The 26,347-nt window shown below is 42.7% G+C and overlaps 1 protein-coding gene and 1 long non-coding RNA gene across 2 annotated transcripts in view; one reads left to right on the top strand and one right to left on the bottom strand.

The window, feature by feature from the left end:
* RIMKLB (ribosomal modification protein rimK like family member B) overlaps positions 1 to 20,084 on the bottom strand; it is a 36,927-nt gene extending 16,843 nt beyond the window's left edge. The window contains exons 1-3 of the mRNA XM_080987906.1: positions 19,929 to 20,084; positions 18,820 to 19,237; positions 7,556 to 7,775 (exon numbers count right to left, since the gene is read on the bottom strand). Of these exons, the coding sequence (XP_080844032.1) occupies positions 7,556 to 7,730 (175 nt within the window). The 5' untranslated portion in view covers positions 7,731 to 7,775; positions 18,820 to 19,237; positions 19,929 to 20,084. The remainder of the gene's footprint in view (positions 1 to 7,555; positions 7,776 to 18,819; positions 19,238 to 19,928) is intronic.
* An 893-nt stretch (positions 20,085 to 20,977) lies between these two features.
* LOC308466828 lies at positions 20,978 to 22,377 on the top strand. Its single transcript, XR_013980991.1, has 2 exons — positions 20,978 to 21,315; positions 21,353 to 22,377. It is a non-coding gene; the product is annotated as an uncharacterized lncRNA (long non-coding RNA).
* The last annotated feature ends 3,970 nt before the right edge of the window (positions 22,378 to 26,347 follow it).

Here is a 26,347-nt window from a genome sequence, read left to right on the forward strand (position 1 = left end):
ATACATGTGTTGACTGGCTGCTGCAAAAGGCACTACTGGAAACACCATGTTCACTTTATCTCGTTTGTTTGCATTCCTGTGCTTGTGATTGCAAGATGCTACCCATGGGCTATATGTGAGCAGCCTCACAATTCCTTTGCATCTGATTATGGGGCCCAAAAACACTCTCTGTGCATCAACAGAAGGCCACCGTTCCCATGGTGATGCTGGCTAAGTTGGCTCTCCTATAGTTTTTCCCCATTTCACCAGAATGGGCCCAGCCTAGATAGCATTCTCTCCACCTAAGAATCCTGAACGAACTCTGGATCTGACATACTATATATCAGCTTAATAGAAGCTGAGGTAATTTATACTAGTTTCTTGTGCTCAGGATATCTCCCTTAACTTTGTAAGCCCCCTCTGCCTCCTGCCCCTTTTTGTGACGCCTTTATAATGTTTAGGGGCTACTTCGAGGTTTGACGCCATGTGCGCATGATTGCGAGAAATTTGGACACGCCTAAATCGGCCATTGCCTGTACAGGAAAGTATTTTGTCCAGTACAATCACCTTTATTATTTATATAAAGACTGGATAAAAGAACAAATAAAATCCTTTCAACAGAAAATGGGAGAAATAAGATCGCAATTAAAAGTATTTATGAATCAGACTTTATTAGAAGTAACATAATACGAAAACTAAGAGTCAATATGTTTTAAATGCACCTTTGTCATAATCCAAAAAAAGCACTTTTCAAATATCACTTGCTGTTGAATGTAAAAAAACAAGTTGCCCAGCATATTTGGAAAAGTGGACAACAAAAGGCACAAGAGAAATTTCCAGGGGATAATGGAATTATTTATGGGGGAAATTAATAAATATAGAATAAATACTACACTAGAGAAAAACTGATTTAAGATGTTATCACAATGAAAATAAATACAATTTATTTATTTCATAAAATTTATATACTGCTTGATTGTAAAACAAACAAACCTCCAAGCAATTTACAGATTAATATTTAAACAATCAATAAAACTCGATTTATTGCTGGAAGTATGGAAACAAAAGTGTTTTGACCATTGTTGGTGGTCCTGTGTTTATACTGCAACAGAGGGGTTGCTACCTTTTGTCTCTCCAGATGGTGGATGCCAACTCCCATTAGCCTCAGTCAGCATCAAGGACTCTGGGTGCTGGATACCAACATTTAGAGAGTCACAGGTTAGTTACCCCTGTAACTAGATTTGTTTGGAATCAAATATTAAAAACTATTAATTTCAGCTTCAAAGTCTGTGTTTGGATCCCCAAAAATATCCCCATTAACAATATTTAAAAGGAACTGCACCCAAAGATAAATAAGAAATATTATTTTATTACAGGTGCAGTCAGAATACCATATGCTAAATACTGGAGGCGATGTGCTCTTAGGTAGCTAGCTAGCTAGCTGCTAAATAAATAAATATTTAGCATTCTTACATACAGCTTTTTTTTTTTTAACCTAAAGTGATTTATATCAAAACAAAACATATCAGAGAATCACATAAACAATAAAGATGGTAAATAATAGTAACACTACTACAGGCTTTTTTAAAAAAGTTAAATTAAATTATTGCCTCCAGGCACTGGTTCAACACCAACACCAAATTTCATTTGGATTGGATGGCATAGAGAGGTAGACTGGACTGTAAAACCCCAATAGCTGCCCCCAACAACTTCATATAGTTGTTAAACAGCATGGGGGGGGGGCAGGATAGAGCCTTGCAATGTATCACAGGACCCAGCAATGGGGCCAAGCAAATATTACTCACTGCTACTCTATGAAAATGACCAAGAAGGCAGAAGCAAAACCACTGTGTTATCAAGGCCCCAACCCACAACCTGCAGAGTCACTCCAGAAAAAGACCATAGTCAATGTTGTCAAAACCTGCTCAGAGAAAGAGCAGGATTAATAGGGTTGCACCTCCCTCATCTCTCCCTTGATACAAGTCATCAATTGGAGTAACCAAAGCTATATTGGTGCCAAAAGCGGGAATAAAGCTGGATCGAAATAGATCAAAATGCATCTTTGAGGGAGGGGGTCTGATAATTGTGCCTGTCACCATGAAAGAGACTGTGGTGTGTGTCCCCACCTTAAGAAGCCCTCCCCTGGATCCAGAAGATATTGTGCAGCTGCAAATACCCACTTCTTGAGCAAGGTGCTCAAGAGGGTTATGGCGCTACAGACAAGCTTGATGAAATATAGATTATTTATCACCCCATAGGCCCACCCAATCAACATACTTCAGCTAGTTCATATAAGCAGGTATATGCAAGGGTTGAGAGCAAAAGTAGTTGGCAAATTATAGAATTCAGCTGTCTTGCATAAAAAGAACTTAAGACTTTATGGGTGGGTGTGAAATCAATATATTTTTGAAAATGAGTTTTCTGCATGGTGCAGGAACACAATCAGAGTTGCTAGAGTAGGAAACCGGTTTCCATTGTTGTAATTTAGTGCTTTCACATGCAAATAGTACCTGTAGAAATTTGAACATATAGCTCTGCTTCCTGAAATAATTTAATGCAAGATGCCAGGGACTGAACCAGGAAACTCAATCACTAAGCTCTGGCCTCTGCCTTGAGAGTGTCACGTTTGGTTTCACAGATAGACTGTTTTGACTTAGACCAGGGAAACGTAAATTCAAATCTCTACTCATTCATAAAACTCACTTGAGCCAGACATACAAACCTATTCTCTCAAACAAACCTTTGGCAGATTAATGCATTACTTTTATTACACTGACAAAAAAATTAGGATGAGATAGTACAAGATGGGCAGATAACAACATGCAGGACCATCTATACTATACTGTTGCAAGTAGATTTGAGGTGGTGAACTCTTTGCTATATTAACAGTAAAAGTGAAACTGTCTGTTTTGCTTGCATAGCAGACTAGAATTACTCCAAGTGCATCAATGTAATGCCTCTGCAACTGTGATCATTCCATGCCAGTGTTAGAAAGAGAGATATGAAAGCTAGGAGCTAAATGGCACCTTAAACCTAGGTTATGTCTAGGCGCACTTTTTAATAATAAGAATACAAAGCTGAAAATGAATGAACTGCAGCTAAAATATTATGTTCTCTTTTCATATGGTCTAGTCCTTCTCCTGCCCACCCCACTAATATTCTTAAGAGGGTCTCTTCTCCAATCTTCAGAGAGTAGCTGGAAGTGGGGAGGCAGAAAAGGGTCCTCCTTTCCTTCCACTCTGCAGTTTTAATCTGAAATCTTAGGTACAGCACTGTGCCCAAAGCTCAGAAACTGCTCTTGCTAATCAAATTCCCTGTTGCAAAATGTGCCTAGAACAATGGGAGTTTTGAACGCAGTTCCATGCACAAACATCAAATCTCCCTGTAGGAGAGACAAGCACAGGAACAATCCCTGGCCACTACAGCCACAAATACATGTTTACTTAATATTTTCTAAAATTCAACACACATTTAAAAGATAGTAAAACTGATTAGGCAGTAGAGATTACATGGAGAATACAATTATGTAAGACCATCTCCCAACTGTCTTCTCCACTTCATTCCAGAGCTCCAGGTTCAATTCATTAGCCATGCATCCATTTTGTAATCTGGCAAGCCTGTCACACAAGATTCTACTTCCTCTTCACCTGTCCTTTATCCTCCCCTGTCTAAGCAACCTTGCCACAAGCACATTCTTCATTGCAGTGACTGATTTGACATATCCCCAGGTGGTGACAATTTGCCATGCAACTGCAACGGCTGTAAAGGGCCAGCTGCTCAGCTCCAGGTTCACATAGCAAAGGCCTATTTACTTTGTACAAAGAATCGTAGAGTTGGAAGGGACCCAAGGGTCATCTAGTCCAACCCCCTGTAACGCAGGAATCAAATGCAAGCCTCTTATTTACAATTGTCCTACAATGGCACCATCTTTACAAAGGCACTCCCTAATTATGTCATTTCATCCACAAAACCATTTTTAGCAAATAAGCTCTGCATGTATCTAAGTGGTCCTGTAATAAAAGCTTCTTTCCAATATTACTATTTTATTACAACGGTACCTCGGGTTAAGAACTTAATTCATTCCGGAGGTCCATTCTTAACCTGAAACTGTTCTTAACCTGAAGCACCACTTTAGCTAATGGGGCCTCCCGCTGCGCCGCGATTTCTGTTCTTATCCTGAAGCAAAGTTCTTAACCCGAGGTAACATTTCTGGGTTAGCGGAGTCTGTAACCTGAAGCATATGTAACCTGAGGTACCACTGTATTTTGTAGATGCCTACTCCCATTTTAAAGCTGTGTGGAACAGTGGATCACAAAGTTGCTCACAGCAGTTGGTGGCCTAGGCACCTCTGGGGAGCATGATCTTCCTGATTTCTTCAGGAACATGATGAAGGGAAAGGGGTACAGGGATGATCCTGATTTCCCTTCCAAGAGCTCAGGGTAACAGAAACAAGACACCACATCTCCAAAGTGCAGCAAGGAGGACATCATCATGTGAACCACAAACTGTGTTTGAATTACAAACCTACCTACCCACAAACAATTAAGCTTACTTCTTCCAACCCAAATTGCAGCAAGGAAGGCATTTTCAGTGAGGAGGGGGTTTGCAGGGAGAGTTTAACACTTCCCTCATTAACTGCAATCCCCCTTCCTGATTAGCCCCATGGCAATTAGGCTTGCAAAAAAAACAACCCCAAACCTCATATTGTCTCCAACAGAAGGGTTTTTGCAAGCCTAATTGTAGTAGAGGAGAGGTGAGAAAAGTAATGATGCTGTGGGGCTGACAGGGAGGCCCCTGTGGCTGCCCAACCCTGCTGTGTTAGGTATAAAGAAGTCAGAGCTGAAGTTCATATCCAAGCTGAAGGTCTGCATAGTAAAGTCCTCATCCTTTCTCATAAAACAATTGGGCTGGAGTAGAGCCATGCCCATGGACTTTGGAAATGTTGCCATAAGAATCACAGGAGTCAGAACAGAATTGGAAACCTAAGTTATTTGTACTGTGAAAGTCTCCGTAGACAATGGTGACGTGATCTAGTTCCAGCAAATTTTTATCTGCTACTAAGAATTCTGCAAGTGCAGCAGTAGAAAAAGGGACACAGTCTACCCTGGTGTAGAGTCGCATGGAACTCTATGTCTCAGCCACAATTTTAAAATTAAGGTGTAGCAAGAAAATTAAGGTGTAGCTAGAAATTGGAAAAGTGAAATCATACCAATAAAAGAGGAATGGAAGGATAAATTATTTGAATATCTCGAACTGGCAAAAATGATGGTTGAGATTAGGAGACAGCCACAATTTTAAAATTAAGGTGTAGCAATATCAGGGAGTACATGCAGAGCCTTTGTGGTGAGTGAAGCTTTAATCTCTGCGACTGCTTCCACCCAGCACTTGGTACTCAGAGGGCCTCTAGAGCACTTGACAACCTGACTGTACACATGGCAAACTGGGGCAAATAATAGACTTCCGGGTTGGCGCCATCGCCGAATGGCGGACTCCCTCCGAGCTCCGGAGGGAGCCTGCTCGGCAGGGGCTGGGTCCTACCGCACCGGCGATGCGGGGACCCTTAAAAACCACGGCCACGAGGGCCGTGGACATGGAGACTCGGCTGGCACCGTCAGCGCCCTCCCGACTCGTGAAGGAGCCTTTTTAAAGGCTACGGATTGGGTGCCGGGGAGAAGCGTGGTGCTTTGAGTCCTCTGCTATCCCTGCCGAGCGCAGCCGCATGCCATCCGGCGGAGAGCGCTGACTTCTTCCATTGAAAATTCGGACTTTTTAACAACAACCCGTGAGTAATTTGGAAACTGGGTTTAAAAGGAGGAAAAAAAAAGAATTTCTTTTCGATTTGGACACGAGCGGGGGGGGATCCAAAAAGGAAGTCAGTCCCCCCCCCTATTGTAAACCTTCTAAGACAAGGACGGGGAAACCAAGGTCCAAAAAGATTTGTATTGCTGATAAAAACTAAGAATTCCACGATGGGAAATTATAAGAACTGTGCTGGAGGACGAATTGAGGGAGAAGAAACGTAACTCCCCCCCCTGGGAACCGGGGTGATTGAAGAGAGAGCCTGGTGAAAAGAGTCGGAGATTTTGACAGCTGTCAAAGTAGCTGTCAAAGTCGGAAAGCAGAGAGGATTTTATTATGAGAACTTTGCTGGCTAAATTTGTTACAATTTGCTACAACTTTTTAAAACTTGGATACAAAATGGCGAAAACATGGATAACAATCGGACTTTTGGACTAGAGAAAACAAAGTTACAACAATCCCCCTAGAGGAGTTTCGGGACATTACAAAGATGGTCGTAAGTGGAAAAATACCATTGGAATTTTATAGAACTGGTTATCTCCTGGGAAAGCTGCAAAACGGAAATAATATTTTGTCTACAGGGTGTACAGCTAAAGGAGACAATAGAATTTTCTATTGAAGAAAGGAAGGGACTGAACGCAAGTTTTTGTTCCTGAATAACAATAATCCCTGCAGACTTACTAAGTTTCTGAATTAGAACGTTTCAGCAGCGGAACAAGAGGAAACTGGACTACAATTTGGAAAGAACAATGGGGGGAGCTTTATTAAAGATCTGAAGCTAAGTGTTTTAAAAAAATAATTATGAAAGGAAAAAAACAAAAAAAAAAAACCAGCAAGGAGTTGGGGGAAAATAGGCGATTTATGGATTGTAAGAATTCCAGGCGGATAACATGGTTTGGTGGTCAGGGGGAAATTAAACCGGGGACAGAGGGGGAGAACTAAAATCCAAAGGCTTGTCAATTTCTTTTTTTGAACTGGTTTTGTTTCATCTATTATATCTTTTATTTCTTATTTCTGATATTTCTATTATGTGGGGTGTCTTTATTATTAAAAAAAAAAGGGAAATTGTGGAATAAAAATGGGGTGGGCCCTGGGAAAGAAATTTTTGGCTTTTTATTAAGGGTATTGATGAGGAGTGTAGAAATTTTAAATTCGAACAATGGTCTAAACAAATTAAGTTTTTAATCAGAATTGAGAGCTTGTGGAGCCAACAATATGAAACAGGAATATGATAGGGGTGGGGGAAGGGGGGAGTCCCAGAAAGTGGATATATGAAAATAAGGTTCTGAATGTATTTTAACTTTTTACTTTCTGTATTTTTGAAAATTTTAATAAACATTATTTAAAAAAAAAAAAACAAACTGGGGCAAATAATCTCTCTTAAACCCCCAAAGCATTGGCAAAGGAGGCTGTGCTTAAGCCACTAATTTTTAAAGGGTTGACGCTCAGCCTTGAAACAGCACTCAGGCAGAAAAATACGACAGCACAATTTGAAATGAAACAGAAACTTTTCTCAGTTTTGCTTTTTGGCATTTATAATTTAACAGCTCACAGGCCAAGGCATTAGTGCCTGCAAGATCAGGCCAATGGCCCATCTAGCCTAGTATCTTGTTCTCACAGTGGCCAACCAGATTCCCAAGAGAAGTCTGAAAACAGGACCTGAGTGCCATCTCACTCTTCACAATTGTAATTATCAGCAGGTGGCATCCAGAGGCATACTTGCATGATACACCATGTCCTCCCAACTGTCACCTTTCCATACAACCTTTATTCTTACCAAGGTTTCCTTGCTCAATGGTCAGGACCACTTCATCCATCACCAAAGCTCGGAAGTCCAGGTCCTCTTCACAACATTTGGCCTTGAGTGCTCTCAGGATTTGTTGTTGAGGGTAGTCTTCCCTAATACGACGATCCGTTAAAAACCAGAGCCTGGGAGCAACCGAACTACACATCTTGAACTAGTCCCACAGACGTCAGGTCTCCTTTGAAAGGAATGTCTAGAAAATTAAAGAAAGAAATTTAGCACACAAAAAGGTTTCTATCTTTCTCATTTACTACTATTTATTTGTATACAACGAGTAATGCATGTGATCAATTTAATCTCAATCCATTTCAATCTAGACTTCAATTTTGCACATGCCACACTCCTCAGAATGATTACATCCTGAGTGTTCTTAAAACTGTCACCTTGGCTTACAGCATCTATTTGAAATCCCAACTGTGTTACTGAGGAAGATGAAAGCTGAAACATTTAACTAAACTGTCTTTGATACAACTGTTTCATCAATCACTTATTTTTCATATATAAATAATGTCTGACAGTATCCTTTTAGGATCCAGGGCCTACTTAGGCTGTTTGGTTGCTTTAAGATTGGCAAGCAACACATATTTACTTAGTTCTACAGCAAAATATGGCAACATCAGGAAGATTAGTAACACTACTAAAAATGCCTTCACTGATAATCTCAAATACCATAGAGGGAGGGAGAAGAGAAGAGGGAGGATCCCTGTTCCTAAGGAGAATTTAATCATTTCCATAAACCATACATGCCAAACCTAGTATGAAATATCTCAAGGATTTAATACTAAGGTGGGGGTAGGGTGGTGAAAGGGCCCATATAATGAAAGGACGCCTGACTGGCAGTCAGACATTTTCATTTCAACACAGAAAGTGGGGCAACAAGAATGAGCTGTACCCCTATCTGTACAGCCCCACCACAGGCACCCTTTCTCGGTCATGCTGGAGTGTGACAAAAGTCAGAAACCTGAAAGTGGGTTTTATTACAGAACTGCGGAAGTTGCCCTATAGTTTAAGATGTATTGGCTTTTCAACACTCTTAGGTTTTATAATAAAAATCTTAAAAATCAAATACAGTTTGTCATATTGGTATGAAATCTGACACGAAGACTCAACTTGATGAGAGGTATAATTTGGCAAAGAAAGTTCTAAAGAAAATGGCTGAGTTTCTGTACTGAGGTCCAAGGATGATACATTTCCTCTCCCTGCCAACCAATTCCTCATTTGGAATGTTTAAATTATGTGTTGCATTTTTTAAATCAAATACAATGCAGGCCTGTCGCTTTCACTGGTTTGCAAATCCACTGTGGATTCCTAAAGTTACAAGTTTCGATGCTCATTTTAATCACTGTCAACTGATCTAAGGGCAAATCATGCAACATGTCTGAATGTCAGACTGAGACCAAGTGAAACCTGTTTCTCCAAGAGAAAATGACCCAGCAATGACTTGGGCAGACTATAGTACTGAATGTCAATAGTTAGAAAAAAAAGTTCCCTGTTCCTGCTCTATCAAGGGTCGCATGTTGATGGTGGGAGAAGCCACCATTGGGGCAAGGTTAGCTCACTTTCTCCCTGCTTACCCCACATTCTTCCTTCCTACCTGCCTAGCAATATGCTAGAGAAAGTGACTGACTGTTCTTGCCAGAGGGCTTCCTGCTCCTCCTTCCATTTTTGCTTCCCCCTTGCCCTTTCCAGGCTCCTCCACCTGTATGAAATTAGGCCAAATGGGAGCAACATCCCATGTGTACAAGAGGATAACATATGTGCTCCTGCTGCATGCATTCATGCATAGTTAATGCTACTAAGTGTGTGTGTGTGTGTGTGTGTGCGCGCGCGCGCGCATGGACAATTGCATCTTCCTCCAAAAGGTCATGATTGAGGAAACATGCTATAAGGAAGCTATATAAGGTACAGTCATACCTCATGTTATGTTCTTTCAGGTTACGTTCTGCGGAGACCCGGAAGTACTGGAAAGGGTTGCTTCCGGGTTTCGCCGCTTGCGCATGCACGCAAAATCTAATACTTGCTGGAGGTGTAAACAGGCAGAAGGGACACTGTTTCACATGTGATGGGGTTGCAAAAAAATTAAGAACTTCTGGGATATTATATATGAGGAGCTAAAAAAAATGTTTAGGCAAACCTTTATAAAGAAATCAGAAGCTTTCCTTTGGGGCATTTTAGATTCAGATATCCCAAATGAAAAAAAGAGAATATTCTTATATGCAACAACGGCAGAAAGAATATTAATAGCTAGAAATTGGAAAAGTGAAATCATACCAACAAAAAAGGAATGGAAGGATAAATTATTTGATTATCTCAAACTAGCAAAAATGACGGTTGATTAGGAGACAGCCTAATCAAAAATTCCAAAAGGAATGGGAAATTTACAGAGATTATCTTAAAAAAAAAAAACAGTGTCCCCAAGTCAAAACCTGGATTTGCTTTAATTTTCACAAATCACAACATGGATTACAAGTATGGTACGTGGAAAACTGTGGAAATGAAGGAAGGATAAAAGGAGCAGTTTAACAAATAGACAAAATAGACCAGGCGTGAGGCAGACGAAAGTCTATTAGAGAACAAAAGGAATTGGGATTAAATATGGTGACATAAATCCGTATGTAAGAACTTATGGATTTATGGTTGTGTGTGTGTGTGTGTGTGTGTGTGTGGTTGTTTTTGTCATTTTACTATTTTACTGTGTGTGTTTGTTCATCAAGTAAGAAAACTAATAAAAAGCAAACAGGAAAAAAATGGTTGAGGAAACATGCAAGATAACCAGTTGTTTTGCAGGAGGATCATGACCTTTAGATTTCAAAATGGGTAAGGTAAACAAAATGATAGACAGACAGGAACTTGTAGTAAGTAAACAATGGTACAAAGGAATACTCATCCAGAAAGACCCCTCCCCTCTCCATAACGGTGCATTGGTAGAAAATTGTACTTAAAATTCCAGATTTGCAATTGCTGGGTAGCTCACAGGCTCTAATGGGACTGTGACTTTACTCTCAAGGACCAGCTTCATGCATCACCTGACCATGGACCAAGAAACAAGTGAGAGAGATGCTGTAGCCTTGCTGGTACAGTAAATCAATGGGGAGAGCTCAACTCTCATGCAAAAGGTACAGATCTCTCATTCCTGAGTTGGGTTCCTCTTAGGGATACCTTCCCCTTTTCCTCTCTACTTTTAATGTGAGTTTGTGGCAAATTGCTGTGCCTATTCTTCAGGCTTTTGTGTGGTTAGGGATTTTTTTTACTCTTTAGAATCAAGGTGGGTATGTACTGTATGATTTGCTACTCACTTATATGTCGCCTTGCTGCCCGAAGCAGCATCCATTATTATAATTATAACTATTAAATTTGTATGCCATCCTTTATTCGTAGATCTCGAGGATGTTCTCAACATAAAAATATAAAAACACAAAATACCTGATAAAAAATAACAAAAAACCCAATAACCCCCATCCCATAAACACATTTTAAAAGGGTGTAAGATGTTCATCAGCCAGAGGCTTTTTTTATTTCATGTATGCTCCTTTTATTTCATGCAATAAACCAGTCTTTCTTTATTCCTCTGATGTGCGAACCTCTTGCTGGGCATGAAGTTACAGGTAGGAACACATATTCATAATGAACACAACACACGGACTCCAGCAAAAAATCCTAAATCTCTTGTGAGTGCTGAGAACAGCTCATAACGGAAGAGTTTCTATTCCTTATTTGTCTGCCCACCTGTTCCTCCACTGCTTCATTCAAGCCACTGAACAGTGCAGTGCCAGTACCTCCCCAAAGCTCATCAAACCATCTTCTGGGGCAACAATGAACTACTCCGGCAGTGGGAAGCCTTTTCTCTCTGGTGTGCCAAGATCTTTATCTGCCCAAACCCTGCAGGCCAAGTTTGACAGGTGGATAATAATGTCAGATTATAGCTAATGACTAATTTAGGCATGTCTGAATAATGTGCACGTACAGTGGTACCTCGGGTTATATACGCTTCAGGTTACAGACTCTGCTAACCCAGAAATAGTACCTCGGGTTAAGAACTTTGCTTCAGGATGAGAACAGAAATCATGCTCCGGTGGCGCAGCGGCAGCAGGAGGCCCCATTAGCTAAAGTGGTGCTTCAGGTTAAGAACAGTTTCAGGTTAAGAACAGACCTCTGGAACGAATTAAGTATTTAACCCGAGGTACCACTGTACGTTGAAACCCAGAAGTATCCCCCAAACATCATAAAGACAAAATGCCTCACAAAAAGAGGCAAAGCAGGCTTGCATGTGCTCTGCTGACATGCACGGGGGTTTTTTACACCTCTGAAGTGTGTTCCTAATAGAAGTCACTTGGAAATGAACTTCCAAGTGACGGCCACACCTTCACCTGCCTCCCACCTGATATTGTATATGGTATTACGGCCAGGGGAGGATGGTTTGGGAGAAACAACTCCACACACCAGATTAGGACACCTGCTTGACCTTATTTAGCTCACAGGCTAGGGGTTTCCCCAATCATGGATCACACTGTATGCCTAACACACTTGCTGCACTATTGGGCAAACCAGGAAAGCAATAAACAGGAACTAAAAGGGGATAATAAAAAAAATAGCCTAACTTGCAAGTTTGGTATAAACATTATTATGATAAAATATATGATGGGGGACTGCCAGCCCTGGGACCTAATTAGATCTACCAAGCTTCACCATTTCAGCCAAGTCATGTCCAGTTGCCCTACATCAGTTGTCATATGAGGCACCAGGCATGGGGCAGATGAAAGCCCAGCACAATATAAAAAGGGTGTCCAGGCACAAAGCCCTATTAAAAATGCAGGGCAAAAACAGCACTTTTAAATGGGCTTTTGAAGGCCCCTGCAGGTAATAAAAAGTTACCCGGCATCACCATGATGTCAAGTGTTTGCTGTGTGAATGGCTCTGTCCCCTTACTAAATTTTATCCGCATGGGGAGGGGAAATAATGACCTGGACCGCTGGCCAGATTCAGTCCCCACCCCTGATATACCGTATTTTTCTCTCTATAACACTCAGATTTTTTCTCCTAAAAAGTAAGGGGAAATGTCTGTGCGTGTTATTGAGCGAATGTGTGGTCCCTGGAGCCGACTGGCCCGAGTGCAGGGGCAAAAATCAGGCCGCCGTCACGGAGGAGAGGAGGCTGCTGCTTTCCAGCATTCTGCCTCAGGGTCTTACTGCCCACCCTCTTCTGTTTTCGGTTGCTATGTTTGCTCAAACGCAACAAAGAGCAGGGAAATCCCCTGCCCTCCTGGCAAGCAGAGGGGAAAGGAAAGGATCGCTCCTTCCTTCTAATTCCTTCCTAGTCACACTGCGCGCAGGCTCCAGCCCACCCGGCTCAGCATTCTAGGGACTCACAGGCAGCCGGAAAACATGTAGTGGGGGGGGGAGAGAGGGGGGGGCTGGCTTGGGTATGTGTGAGGGGGAAAACTTTTGCCTTCCTTTCCTCCCTCCCGTTAAATCCCTCTCCTGCATTGTTAGCCAGCTGCTTCTCCACACACCCCTCTCGTGCTCCTTGTCCCTTCTGTGTTTTTCCTTCCCTCCCCACTTAAAACGTGGTTACAAAGCATGGATCCACATGGATCCTCAGGATCTTTGCACTGGGTCACCCCAAATTCACCATCAGATCACATTACATGTCCATGGCTACAGCCTGCACCAAAAAAATCACGCACCCACTGTTGCCTGGGGCTGCAATGGTGCAAAAACGTGGTTACAAAGCATGGATCCACAGGATCTTTGCATTGGGTCACCCCAAATTCACCATCAGATCACATTGCTTGTCCATGGCTACAGCCTGCACCAAAAAAATCACACACCCACTGTTGCCTGGGGCCACAATGGTGCAAAAACGTGGTTACAAAGCACAGATCCACATGGATTCTCAGGATTTTTGCATTGGGCTACCCCAAACTCACCGTCAGATCACATGTCTGTGGCCACAGCATGAAACACAAAAATGATACATCCACTGTTTCATTCAGAATTTTTTTTTCTTGTTTTCCTCCTCTAAAAACTATGTGCGTGTTATGGTCAGGTGCGTGTTATAGAGTGAAAAATACGGTATATAATGAGTTTTCAACACAAAGTGGTTTCATTTCTAACTAAATAATACAGTGGTACCTCCAGTTACGAATTTAATCCATTCCAGAGGTCCGTTTGTAATCTGAAACCGCACATAACATGAGGCACGCTTTCACTAATGGCACCTCCTGCTGCTGCCGACGCACGACTTCCGCTCGCATCCCGGGGCAAAGGCCGCAACCGGGAGCATCTACTTCCGGGTTAGCGGAGCTCGTAACCCGCAGTGTTCACAAGGGGGATAGTACGTAACACAAGGTTCCACTGTAGAAGCAAAGTGTAGTTAATTTTGCCATGCCTCCCACCCTACTACAAGCCTCAGCTACTTAAAATGAATAAAGTCACTCACAAAGTCTCTCTTGATTTGTCCTTCACTAGAAACTTGTGTCACCTTAAGGGTCTGTTTAAATACACTCATAGTTGCAGACACCATGCCTCACACTGACATTGCCACACTTTCCTGCAACTGTAGTTAAGATGACTCAGGAGGTTTTAAGGCTGGTCTGTTCTTGCTTGGTTGAGTTTAAGCTGGTTTAAACATTAAAAAGGTGGGAGAGATACCTTCTTGCATTTGCATACAACACTTCCCATATATAATCTTCATGCAAAAAATGCTGCTCACTATACTGATGTGTTTAGCAGAAACGTATGGGGACCAAACCCAAAGTTGTCTTCAGAGGTTAATACACACCTAGGTCGCACTATTGACACCTACTGAAGAATTAGTTATTAGTTATTCCACAATAATAAGCCAACTAGCTAAATAGTGACTCCACTCTCACTTTTCAGACCTTTTTATAGGTACTGCACAAATTCAAAGTCACATTAGTTGTTGAAAGTTCAGGTCAGTGAGTGTTATGTATTCGCTGGATTAAAGAGTTTAAGGCTGTGATCTCGTGCTTGGAGTACAAAGCTGAATGTGAACATAAAAAGCAGTTCGCTATCAAAAGATCACAACACAAATGGTCACCTGGTCTCTAAAAAGCCTGGCTTATTGCTGTCACAAGCCACTAAGAGCACTATTGTTGAATTTTGACTGCACTGGATAAGGCAGTTATCTCTTGCAGTCTAGTCCTTATAAGGTGAGCATTAAATACATCAAAATGGCCATCTTAAGAGTAGCTAGAAACCTGCAAATCTGCTTTTTATATACAAGAAACATTTTCAAGCCTATACCCATATAACTGGTCTGCTTTAAGACAACAATGGTGCAAACATTGGAGAACCTAGTCTTCATGGACCATCAAGCCATTTTCCTGTCTCCTTTTAACTGACAAGAACAGAAGGAACTGTTATTATTATTATTTATTGAATTTATATACCACCCTCTACGCGCAGGAACTATTGTTCTGACCTAACTTCTTCTGTCTGCAGTATGAGATTTTGCAGCAAGAATGCAACCAAACAGATTTTATATGGAGCTCTCTTGCAGCAATTTTTCAATCACATAGTATTGTTTCTCAACCTTAACATGCAGCAGCCATAAGCTGTAATTTTTTTACCAAATAAAACAAAATCAAGTATTCCTTTTCTATGCCAGGCAACAAAAATGAGTAAGATGTTTCCAGATGTTTTTCACCACTAGACCTGAAGGCAGTTTATAAAATCTCACTTGGTATGAGATCTAAGGCATGTGATTTGTGATTGTGACCTATTCCTTAATTGTCTGTGGAAAAATAGGGGGAATGGGTGAGGAGAAAAATCAACATTAGTTCTTTGCCTACTACTTGAGACAGACTCAGTTCCAGGATTCACAAGCATCTACTTAAACTGAATATAGTAATTTATTTATTTTTGTGAGTTTCCATGTATATTTTGTATCTTTCCTTTCCACTGAGGCGGAAGCAAAATGGCATGAATATCCTGTTAAGAAAACAATAATCTACAGTAGCCTTTACCTAAACTCATTGCATTGCACTATTTTATTCTTTAACAAAATTTGTAAACCACTTGATTGTAACGAAACCTCAAAGTGGTTTACAAAAAATATCAATAAAAGACAGTTAAAAAGAGGTGTTTTAGAAAAACTTAAAACAAACCTAACTAGAATCAACAAAAAACAGATTAAAGCACATTTAACTTCTTACATGTCTAGATAGGCTTGCTTAAACAAACATGTTTTAATGCTCTCTTGTATACTGCAAGTGACTATTATCAAAGTAAGAAAGAGTGTTTTATCACTAGAACGCATCCTGAATTAGTCAATATAAACTACTGTACAACACTAGTGCACAACATCCATCACAATAGGCATAGTATACATTGCATAGTCATAAGAACACGAGACTCTGGTGATGGGGCAATGGGTCTCTGCAGAGACTTTGTGTAACTACAATGGGGTATTGTGGATGAAATTCATCCCAACTGTCTTGGTTTGTAGACAGGTTTTGTCTCTGCTGCAATATTATCCTTGAGTGTCCATGGGAATAAATGACAGCCAGTCACCTATAAGTGTGAATTAAGCATAACCCCCAATTTCTCTACCAGATGGGCTTTTTTTGCAACAGTATTCTTTTTTTGGTGCATATGGCAGCCATTTTGTGCTGGCGCCCACGGCACTTTTATCAATATATGAATACCAGCACCCCATTTTGTTATGAAAAATGCACTGCTACCAGCAATCCCTTTTTGTGGAGGGAACTATGAAACTTGGGTTCAAACAGTAATGAGATTGATGAAGGTATGAACACCAGAGCCCACCTAAATAGTGTGCAGTATCTCCAGCTCCCAGGCTTTCTGAAAGTAAGTAGGGAAACAACCAGTGCACAATTTAAGAGGATGGGAGCAGTAAGAACTGATATTTATTTAATAGGGAGAGGAAGCAAGAGAAACAATTTAGGTAGGTATACAAATTAAAGTCTCTAAGCAGCGGAACTGGAGTATATGGAGTCCAATAATGGAGCATATACAAAAGTGAGCATTCAGAGACTGTAAGATCTGCCTATGTCTACCTAGTCCTCAAAAGCAGGGATGGGCCTCGAGCCGTTACACACACTTGGCTTGGAGCTGCTGCTGAAGAAGTGCTGAGGCCTTTGGCAGAGATCTTTTTGATCACCTGCATTTGTGGGATGCAAATGATTGAACCTAGGACAGTCAGTACGCAAAGTAGGAGCTCTACCATAGAACTATGGCCTATGTAAAGTGATGCACTCAAGGATACCACTGGAGTGGGGGTGGGGAACCTGTTCTGTTGACCACAGCGCATCGATTCAACTGTGTCCAAAATTGTTTACTACATCCCATAGAATTCAATGGCAGGACTGAACGGCCCTTGTCTGGGTGGCTCTACCCCTTAAATCTCTGGCACTGGATTTTGTTTCTTGGTGTGAAACTAGAAAATTATTTTTAAAATTACTTTAAAAAGCTAAATTGTTTATTCCATGATACATACTTTCTTCAGGAAAATCTTCAGCCACAATGATGATTAAAGCCAAACCAGACTTGATTTTCAAGTCTTGGGCACAAGACTTTTCCTTCATCTATTACCAGCGTGGGCAGGGGGCAATCTGGACAAGGATCCTGCCATGAGTTCAGGAGAATTTAATCCATTGACCTCTACTGGGGCCCTGATCTGAAGATGGTGTGAGCTAATCTGTACCATGACCATAGCAAAGGGTTAAAGCTCCTTAATGTCATATTCTCAATCTGGAATGGGGGTGCACACTAGCAATTGCTAGAAGAAAAGGCTTGCACTCAAGGACCAACTACATGTCAAATGTGACATGTAGTCTGGCCCCTAGGCAGGAGCAACCCTTCCTATATGGCTGGGAATAGAAGTCAGCCTGATTGAATTCCACTAACCACCACGCAGTGGACAAGACCCAAAAGGTCAATTGCCACATAATGGAATAAATGTTCCTTACAACAAATTCATTTAAATTACAGCCCAGTTGTGTAAATGTAAAAATAATTTAGCTAAAATACTACTTCAAAATGAGAAGATCCAGAGGAAGAACAGACAAGTGCAGAATTTCAATAAACTTAGGTAAAAACTTACATGTAAAGAGTTGGTTTAGACATAACACCAAAATATGGCTTGGCGTTACGTGCATGAGTCTGGCTGGTCCCTCAGGCTCACAAACTCCACCTCCCATCTCCAGTGCCTTCTGCACAGCAATTTATAACCTTCTTTCCTAGTATGAGGTAACCCATAGTTTGCCACTTCATCCCAAACCAGCAAATTATTTATGCTTATCCAGCAGAATAAACCAAAGTCCACATGCCTGAGGGCCCAGCCAGGCTTGTTCATATAATGCCAAATCATGGTTTGGTATTGCCTCTGAATCACCCCAATGAAACAAATACAATTCCAAACCACATCTCAGATACTGTAAACCCCGTTGGTTGAAAACTCTGCTCCATCATCTGTATAAGCAAATTTTGGTTCTTAGAACATAAAAAATATTTGAATTTCCTTTCATTAATTATAGGCTCTTTTCAGGAATATGCCTTCCAAAGTGGTTCACAAGGTATTAAAAGCATACAATGAAGCACAATTTGAAATTGAGCAAGCATTAACACAACCAGGGAAGCCTGCATACAGCTGCATATTCTGGCTGTTCATCCTCTCTCGATTATAGAAACTGCCACTGCAGCCAGGTGATAAACTACACACTTCTTTGAAAGCATCCGTACGTCAATACCACCACTACTCTGCATCCCTTTTTTATTTGCAAAAGACACCAGTCTGGAGAGAAAGGACTGTTTCAGCTACTGTGTTTGTCCAACTGCAGAACCATAAAACATTGCTTCATCTTCCAACTCATTCTGTGCGTCCTCCCATGCATTTGGGGGGTGTGCGTGTGATTTTTTTCAACTCATTTGTACAACTCATCCTTTTTTTTGTACTATTATACTAAGAGAGTCATCCCCTTATGACATGATACAAGTCTCTGCATACCCATTAAGTCTTCATTCCTTTTTGCAGGTGCCAGCTATTTCCACATAAACCTCAAACCTAATATGCACAAGGCAAGAGATACAAACCCTCTTTTCAATGTTTTACACTAACACACACAGTCATCCCTGCTTCCCCACCACCACCACGCTCACCATCTTGAGGCACGTCTCTTCACCACATAGTAGAGTGGAGGTGGAGTGAAACAGAACAGAGTGAATGAATAAGTGAATAATGGTAGTGTAACTTACCCAACGCTTGGGGGTGGGAAGAGCAGCAATATCCAGAGACTGTTGCTTCAATCTTCCTTCAATGCAAAGAGGCTTTTCTTGGGACCTTCTCTCTTTCTCCCCACCCCACCCCAGGGAGGTAATCAAGTCCTCTCAGTGCCTTTTAGCTCTTCAAGCTTGGTTTGGTCACAGAGCCGCCATAAGAAAGAAGCTGTCATGTGAACTGTATTATCCTGGTACCCCAATGAGTGATGCCTAACTACTGCTCTGAAGAGTAAAGAAATGTGGGGGGACAGATTTTATATTCCTCCTCCCTCTAATGAAGGTTGATAAAAAATAATCTTAGGTTCTGAGGATTCAAAGTACAGTAAACTCCTCTTGTGTTTCTGCTCCCTCAGAACTGGGCCCCTTAAAAAGCTGCACCTGGCACCAGCAATATCTAGGAAAAAAGAATGAAAAGATCCAGGTTAGTTTACTACACTTAAAGCTTAACACAGTGGTGTACAACAGAAGACAAACTACATGGTTAAATTCTCAAATTACTAAAACCCTGTGTAACCTAAGGCAACTTCAAAGGGGGAAAGAAACTGGCCTAACAGAGCTTTACATTTTTGATACAGTTAAAAAGACAAAATCTGTGCCTCGGCGTTAGTAAAAACTTGCATTCAACACCCACGTCTTAAACGGAACTACTGTCATACAGAAACGAAGTGAAGCCAAATTAATGTGTAAAACTGTTAAGCCCCTAAGAAAAGCAAAGGTCATTGTTTCAGGCACAGAGTTTGCTTATACAGAATAGGCATAATAATTACTACAAAACGCACGTTAACACACAAGTCTGCAATGATATTGTATTGTATTTCTATCCAAGCTACCGTTCGTTCGTTCTTTAAAAAACAGATATTTTTTTTAAAGGTCCAACAGAAAGGGCTTTAAGATGACACAAGCCAAAAATAAACTATACTCCCCACACGGTAGCTTTTGCACGTCGACACAAACGCCGGAGCATCCTGCGTTCAGACAAAGAATTATAAAATAAAATATGCACGTGCGTTCCCCATCTTGAACACAGAAAATGAGTCAGAAGCCAATATCACGTCGGCAGCACGGCTTTTACACGAATGACTAACCTGGTTGCTTCTTTCCGACTCCTGTTCCTCCTCCTGTGAACAGCACTTTGGATTTAGGGTTGGGGGGTCGGGGGGAGAGAGAAAGAGATGCGTCGGTCTTCCGACCCCTCCCTGGATTATTAGGGAAAGAGGGTTAATAAAAATAAAGTATGGGGGGGGAACCTCAAACGGGGGGGTGGGGTGGGAGAGGGGGGAAGGGGAGAAGTTACAGCAAAACGAAGAGAGCTAAACCACCGCTTTGCGAATCCGAAGAACAAAGATTGGGGGTGGGGGTGTTTTTTCCCCCTCCCCTCCCCGCCCTCCTTAGTACCCTGCCCGATTATTTCCGGTGATCATGATCAATAATTGGGAGAAATTGCGAAGTAGGGCTGAAAACAAAGGGGGGGGCGTAGACGGGTGGACGGAATCTGCCCCGCCCTCCTCGCGCGCGCTTTGAGGTTTTGGGGGGGGGGAAGCTTTCCGCGAGTCCACAACCCAAACCGTGAAAGTTGGGGAGGGGGGAAGGAGGGAGGGGCGACTTGCCCTCGTTTAGAAGCGAGCAATTAATGCCTCCCTCCCCCCCTCGACTTTAAAGGCAGGCAGGCAACCCACCCACCCAGCTCCCGCCCGCTCGCCCCCAGAGGCTGTTCTGCAGAGCGAGCCTCCTCAGAAACCGCCTCACGGCCGAGCTCTGCCTTCCCGACTGACCGACCGACCGACGAGCCGGATGAGGAAAAGAGCAGCGGGCGGGGGGGGGGGGGAGCGGGTAGACCTAAAGAAAAGGAAGGGAAAGGGTTAAAAGGGAGGGGGACGGGAGAAAAAGCGGGGAGGGGGGAACCGAAAGACGCGGCCGTCAGCGCGCGCGCCCGCGGCGTGAGGGGAACGAGGGAAGGCGTCGAGTCTGTACGCGGTGAGAGGGTGGGTGGTGGGGAGCGGGAAGGGGCGCCGCCGCCGCCGCCGCCCCTTTCCCTCGCGCGCCCGTTGTCTCGAAGCCCCCTCCCCTTCCTCGCAGCCAATCAGGCTCGAGGAGCGGGAAAGGCGCGCGGAGAGAGCGCGAGCGCCCCGCCTCCCCTCGCCGCCGAGCGCGCGCCCCAACTGGGCTGCCGCCCTCTGAGGTGGCTCGGATCGTTAAAAACTTGGGGTGGGGGCGGCTGCGTGTTGTGAGGGAGAGACAAGGGGAAGTGAGCTGGAAGCAGCTGGGGGGAAGTGCCGCCGCCGTTCCTCCTCTCTTGGCTCCGACGCGGCGTAATGGTTCCCGGCGAAGCTGAGGAGATGATATTTAACCCCACGCACCCCAAGAATTCGTCGCCAGTTCTACATACCACCACCCCCCGCCAAAAATAATTTTTTATTCGTCGTATTCGCCCGCTTTGTAGGCCTCTGGAGTGTGAAAGGAAAACGCGCAAACGTAAGCCTGCGCTTGCCCTGAGGTGCGAACGCCTCAGCGAGGGCTCTGAGGGAAAAAGGAGTGGAATAACGTTGAAAAGGAGAGAAATGATCTGGATTTCAATAACTGTCAGGTTCCTAAAAATACTATCGGCATCTTTCCATGGGGTGGGACACTCACCGCCCTCCACCATCAAACTGCAGGTGGCAAAGCTACACCCTCAGCCAGGAAAATTACCCCACCCTGTGCCGTGGCGCAAAACCAAGAATCAGCACGTGGTTTTTACATGGCAGCCCCCCCCCCCGAAAAAACTGCTAAATTGCACTTTGCATCAGATGAACTGTGAAAATTGCAGAGCCATCCTGGTGCAAAAGCAAGGGGTTCTGCGGACACATACATGAATTGGCATGGTTTTTCCCCTGTATAGGCTTCCCCAAAAGGCATCACGAAATTGGGGGGGGGGGGGATACAGATCCAGGGCTTCACAGCACCACTATGAAGCAGAAATGTCAATCCACTCCATGTATCCACATGGATTCTACCTAAACTCATCAGATCACATCCCTGCCCACAAAAATGCATGAGCTGTGTGTTTCCTGCACCACCACAGCACAAAAACATGGACTCGGGACACTGAACCTCATAAATTCTCTTGATTTTTAAACTGAAGTTTCACAAAACGTCATCAAATCACTTACCAATTATTTTAACGCATGCCAGAGTGCCTTGTGTGGTTTATGCTATGCTAGTGGTGAATCCCTAGGAGACAGGCAAGACGAACTCTTCTAAATGAACACACTACACACAGCAACCTTATGAAGCAAGCCAGTGTTATTTCCATATTACAGATGAGTGCAGAAACCACCTGTTGTTTGGGGCTGCTGTCGGATATTGCTGCTGCCCCCCAGCTTGCCGCACATTGCCTCACATGAGTTCTCTTAACCCTATGGAGCAACTTCCAGGAATTCACAGTCACACATCCACCTTCCCACTTAAACTCATTTTATGTAAGTAATTTTCACTATCAGGAAACCATGTACTTATAAAAATTCAGTGTTTAATAAATACATTTTTGAAAAGGAACTATCAGTAGCTTAAAGTGAGCTCCAGATCATTCCTTTGTTAGAGTAAGGCCTGCTTCTACTCAACAGCTGATGGACACTGGAAGCTACTTCTCTCTCCCAGCATTGCTCTTTGAACCTCCAAAAACCCAATGTTCAAAGAACAGCACAGGGCTGTTTGAAAGCCCTTTAAAAAACTGCCCTGCATTGTACAGTACTTTGAAGTTGCGACAAGGGCCTCAAAATATAGCACCACCTGACATCACTATGGCACCAGGTGACTGACAGGTAGGTGCTCTCGCCCTGCCCTGTCAGATTTGTCCCACCATGGGTGAGGAGATTAAGATCTGCCCCACTGGTCAGAAAAAGATTGCCTACTCCTGACATATGCAATTCAATACTTTTACAAAAATGTTAAACAACAGAGATAAGTCTTGGATGGTGGAGGAATGCAGTTCTTACCCGATGAGAATGCAGGTCGGGGGCAGAGGACATTCCGGATTCAGTTAGGTCCTGCCTCTGGGACTGTGAAAACAGGGCTAAAAAGTCACTTCCTGTAAGGTGAGAAATGCTCACCATATACTCAATTACATAGCAAATTAAAGAAAAAGCATCTGCAATAGAAAGAGCTAGAAAGAAGAATTACCACCATAGAATGGGAAGAAATGAAACCAACAGATCATATTAATTGGAACATAGAGAGCAAGATAACTCCCACTCTCCAAAAAATCAAACAAAATCTGGAAAATATAAGATTCATAGTAACTGGAGTAAATGCAGAGATGGGCAGGATGTCTTACCCATGAGAATAAATGTTCATCAGGGTAAAATAATACTTTCTCCCCACATGGGCAGGAAGACACTTCTGACTGGTATTTTTAAAAAATAGTACAGTGGTACCTTGGTTTTCGAATGTAATCTGTTCTAGAAGACAGTACGAGTTCTGAAACATTCAAGAACTCAAAACGAAAGTCTCAGAAAGGAAAACACAATATCGAAGCCATGTGCCATGTTTGACTTCCAAGGCGTGTTTGAAAACCGAAGCATTTACTTCTGGGTTTACAGCATTCGAGTTCCAAAATGTTCAACAACGGAGACGTTAAAAAACTGAGGTACCACTGTACATCCCTGGAAGGGAGAACTTGGTATCCAAATACCCCCACGTATTCTGAGCCCTAGGATATACAGGTTGTTAAGGATCCTGCTTTAGGAAACTGCCTTAAATAGTGGCATATGTTTCAGTCCTGTAGTGGCCTGTCTACAGAGACCCAAGAAGCTGTTTTGAACATTTCATCCAGGGGGGTTCTTTCCTGAAATGTGGCATTTGTTCTTTGGGAGATAAGAGCTAAAGAATGGCAAGATCAATCCCTCTCCATGATAGGTCAAATTAATGTTAACTTGAAGGGTAAGAACACAGGATAATTCTTGTCATTTTGGGAATACATAGTTCAAGCTCTACAGAAAAGGCCCAAATCTCAAAAACCCAGTGTGCTGAGGTTTATGGTCAGTAGCAAGTTTGTTTTGAGGGTGAGTAAATTAAGGGAAGCAGTTTCAAGGTGGTTAAATAAGCTCCAAGGAGGAACTTTGAAAGCCACATTTAGACTCCAAGAAGGCATACAGCGAACTGGAGGTGGAGATATCAGATAGGAAGTTTGCAGGTATTAGAAGAAATGGGATGTCCTCCAGAACTTGCAGTTATGCTGGAAAGAGCAGAAATCCATCTTTTCAAGAAGTTTATATTAAGGCCTGGAAGCTCCAAGGGCTGCTATGTTTGATTTGTCACAGCATTTTAAAAGGCCCTTCTATTCTGTTAAGTTTATTTTGAAATCATGTATAAGGGGGTAGATACCAAAGTATTATTGGTACCCAGGTGGGAGATTTGCATGAGACTAAAAGAGTGGAAATTACTCTGGGATGGCAGCTCAGGGCTAGAAGAGTCTGCCTTTCAACCTCCAGGCAGTGAGGATGTAGGAGGAGGCATGTCATGCAGCAATCCAGAATTTCCAGAAGAGATCATGGATTGAGAGTCTGAAGCCTGTAGCAAATGGGGGGGGGGATAAAGATGATATGTGTCTTCTGATCCTCAATTCTCTTGATTGTTCTGGAAATAAGAACCAGAACTCCTGAAAAGTCTTCCAGAAGCCCTCTCCTCAGATTCTGGGTTACCAGGGAAGTAATAAGTTTCTGCTCCAGGAAGGGAACAGATCACCTCTTTGAGGAGCTATGGAAAACTCATTCCTGCTTGTCTGTTGACATTAGACTTAGTACATATGCTGTCCGGGTGAACAAGGATATCTCTGGAACTGTGTCATTTAGGAAAGGCTTTCAATGGAAGTTGACTCACCCAAAGTTCAAAGAGGCTTATGCTGCAAGAGGTCTCCTTCTGCCACCATGTTCCTTAAACATTGCTCAGCTTGCATGGCTCAGCTAGACTGGTTGACACCAGTTATTACCACAGTTTCAAGCAGAGCCAGATTTAGGTTTGATGTGGCCCTAAGCTACTGAAGGTAATGGGGCCCTTTTTATGTGATATTTCAGGGAGCAGGCTAGCAGGCAGGGCCCATTACTTACATCATAGGAACCTACACAACACACAACACTGTTGCTGTATGTAAGTTTTATTTTATTTGTTTTTTGTCTTAAATTTTAGAAATGTACATCATTTAATTTGGGGGGGGGGGCAAGAGAGTGGGGCCCTAAGCTAGAGCTTGTTTAGCTTATATGTAAATCCAGCACTGGTCTCTAGGCTGATGGAACAGTGCAGGAACTCCTGTCTCGATGACTTGCTTGAAGTGCTAGCTCTTGTGAACCGCTTAGGGAAGGATTTAAGAAAGATAGGGCCTCATCGTAGAAGGGTTACAGAAAGGTTTTTGAAGAGACTAACCATGATGCAAATCATCTTGCCTAGCAGTCTGGTAAGGGATTGAAGATGAACTGGGTAACTTATTCTGAAGGGGTCAAAATCCTCTCTTCTGAGAGAGAAACACTGTTCAGACATGTATTGAGGGGAACTCCTGGATGCTGGATCTATTGGACAGGTTTTGTTTACTAGGATGCTGAGACACCTCATCTGAGGTAAGGTGGATGTTCCAATTCCTTGGCTAAAGGAAGGGACACTAATAAAAATAATCTATGTAAAATGGATGAGCAGTCAGGGTTCTCAGACGCTTCAGAGGCTGGAGAAGATACTGAAGGAAAGGGCTCCAAACTGGAACTGGTTGTTCCTTCAAGCGAATCCTAGAAAGTGCAATGACAAGGGTGAATGTGAATGTGGAGGCAATAGAATCATACAATTGTAGAGCTGGGTCAGGGACACAAGTGTCATCTAGCCCAACCTCCTTCAATGCAAGAACCACAACTAAAGAATCCCTCACAGATGGACATCCAGCCTCTGTTTAAAAACCTCCAATGAAGGAAAGTCCATCGGCTTCTGAAGTAGCCTGTCCCGATGTCAAACAGTTCTTACCATCAGAAAGTTCTTCCTAATGTTTAGTCGGAATCTCCTTTCTTTTAATGTGAAGCCATTGGCTCATATCCTAGCCTCTGGAGCAGCAGAAAACAAGCTTCCTCCATCATTACTGTGACAGCCCGTCAAATATTTGAAGATGGGTATCATACCACCTCTCAATCTTTTCTTCTCCGGGCTGAACATACCCAGTTCCCTCCGTTCCCTCATAAGGCTTTGTTTCCAGACCCTTCATCATCTTGGTTGCCCTCTGCTGCACACATTTCAGCTTATGTTCTTCCATGCTGCAGACAGGGGATGGAATGACTCAATCCAACAAAATATGAAAGTATCCAAGGAAAGAGCATTTATGAAGCATTTGTAACATCCTCCTTAATGAACTGATGGTCCTCCAGGTGTCTGTAAAGGCCTGAGGTTTGCCACTAAAAGGAAGGAGTTAAGGCTGGCATCTCTGTAGTCATGAGGAAGAGAGGACTTGTTACCAAAGGGTTAAGAATATATGGAGCTGCCTTTTGACTTGGAAGAA

The sequence above is a fragment of the Podarcis pityusensis genome (assembly GCF_964106645.2).
Source record: "Podarcis pityusensis genome assembly, chromosome: 17".
Classification (NCBI taxonomy): domain Eukaryota; kingdom Metazoa; phylum Chordata; class Lepidosauria; order Squamata; family Lacertidae; genus Podarcis; species Podarcis pityusensis.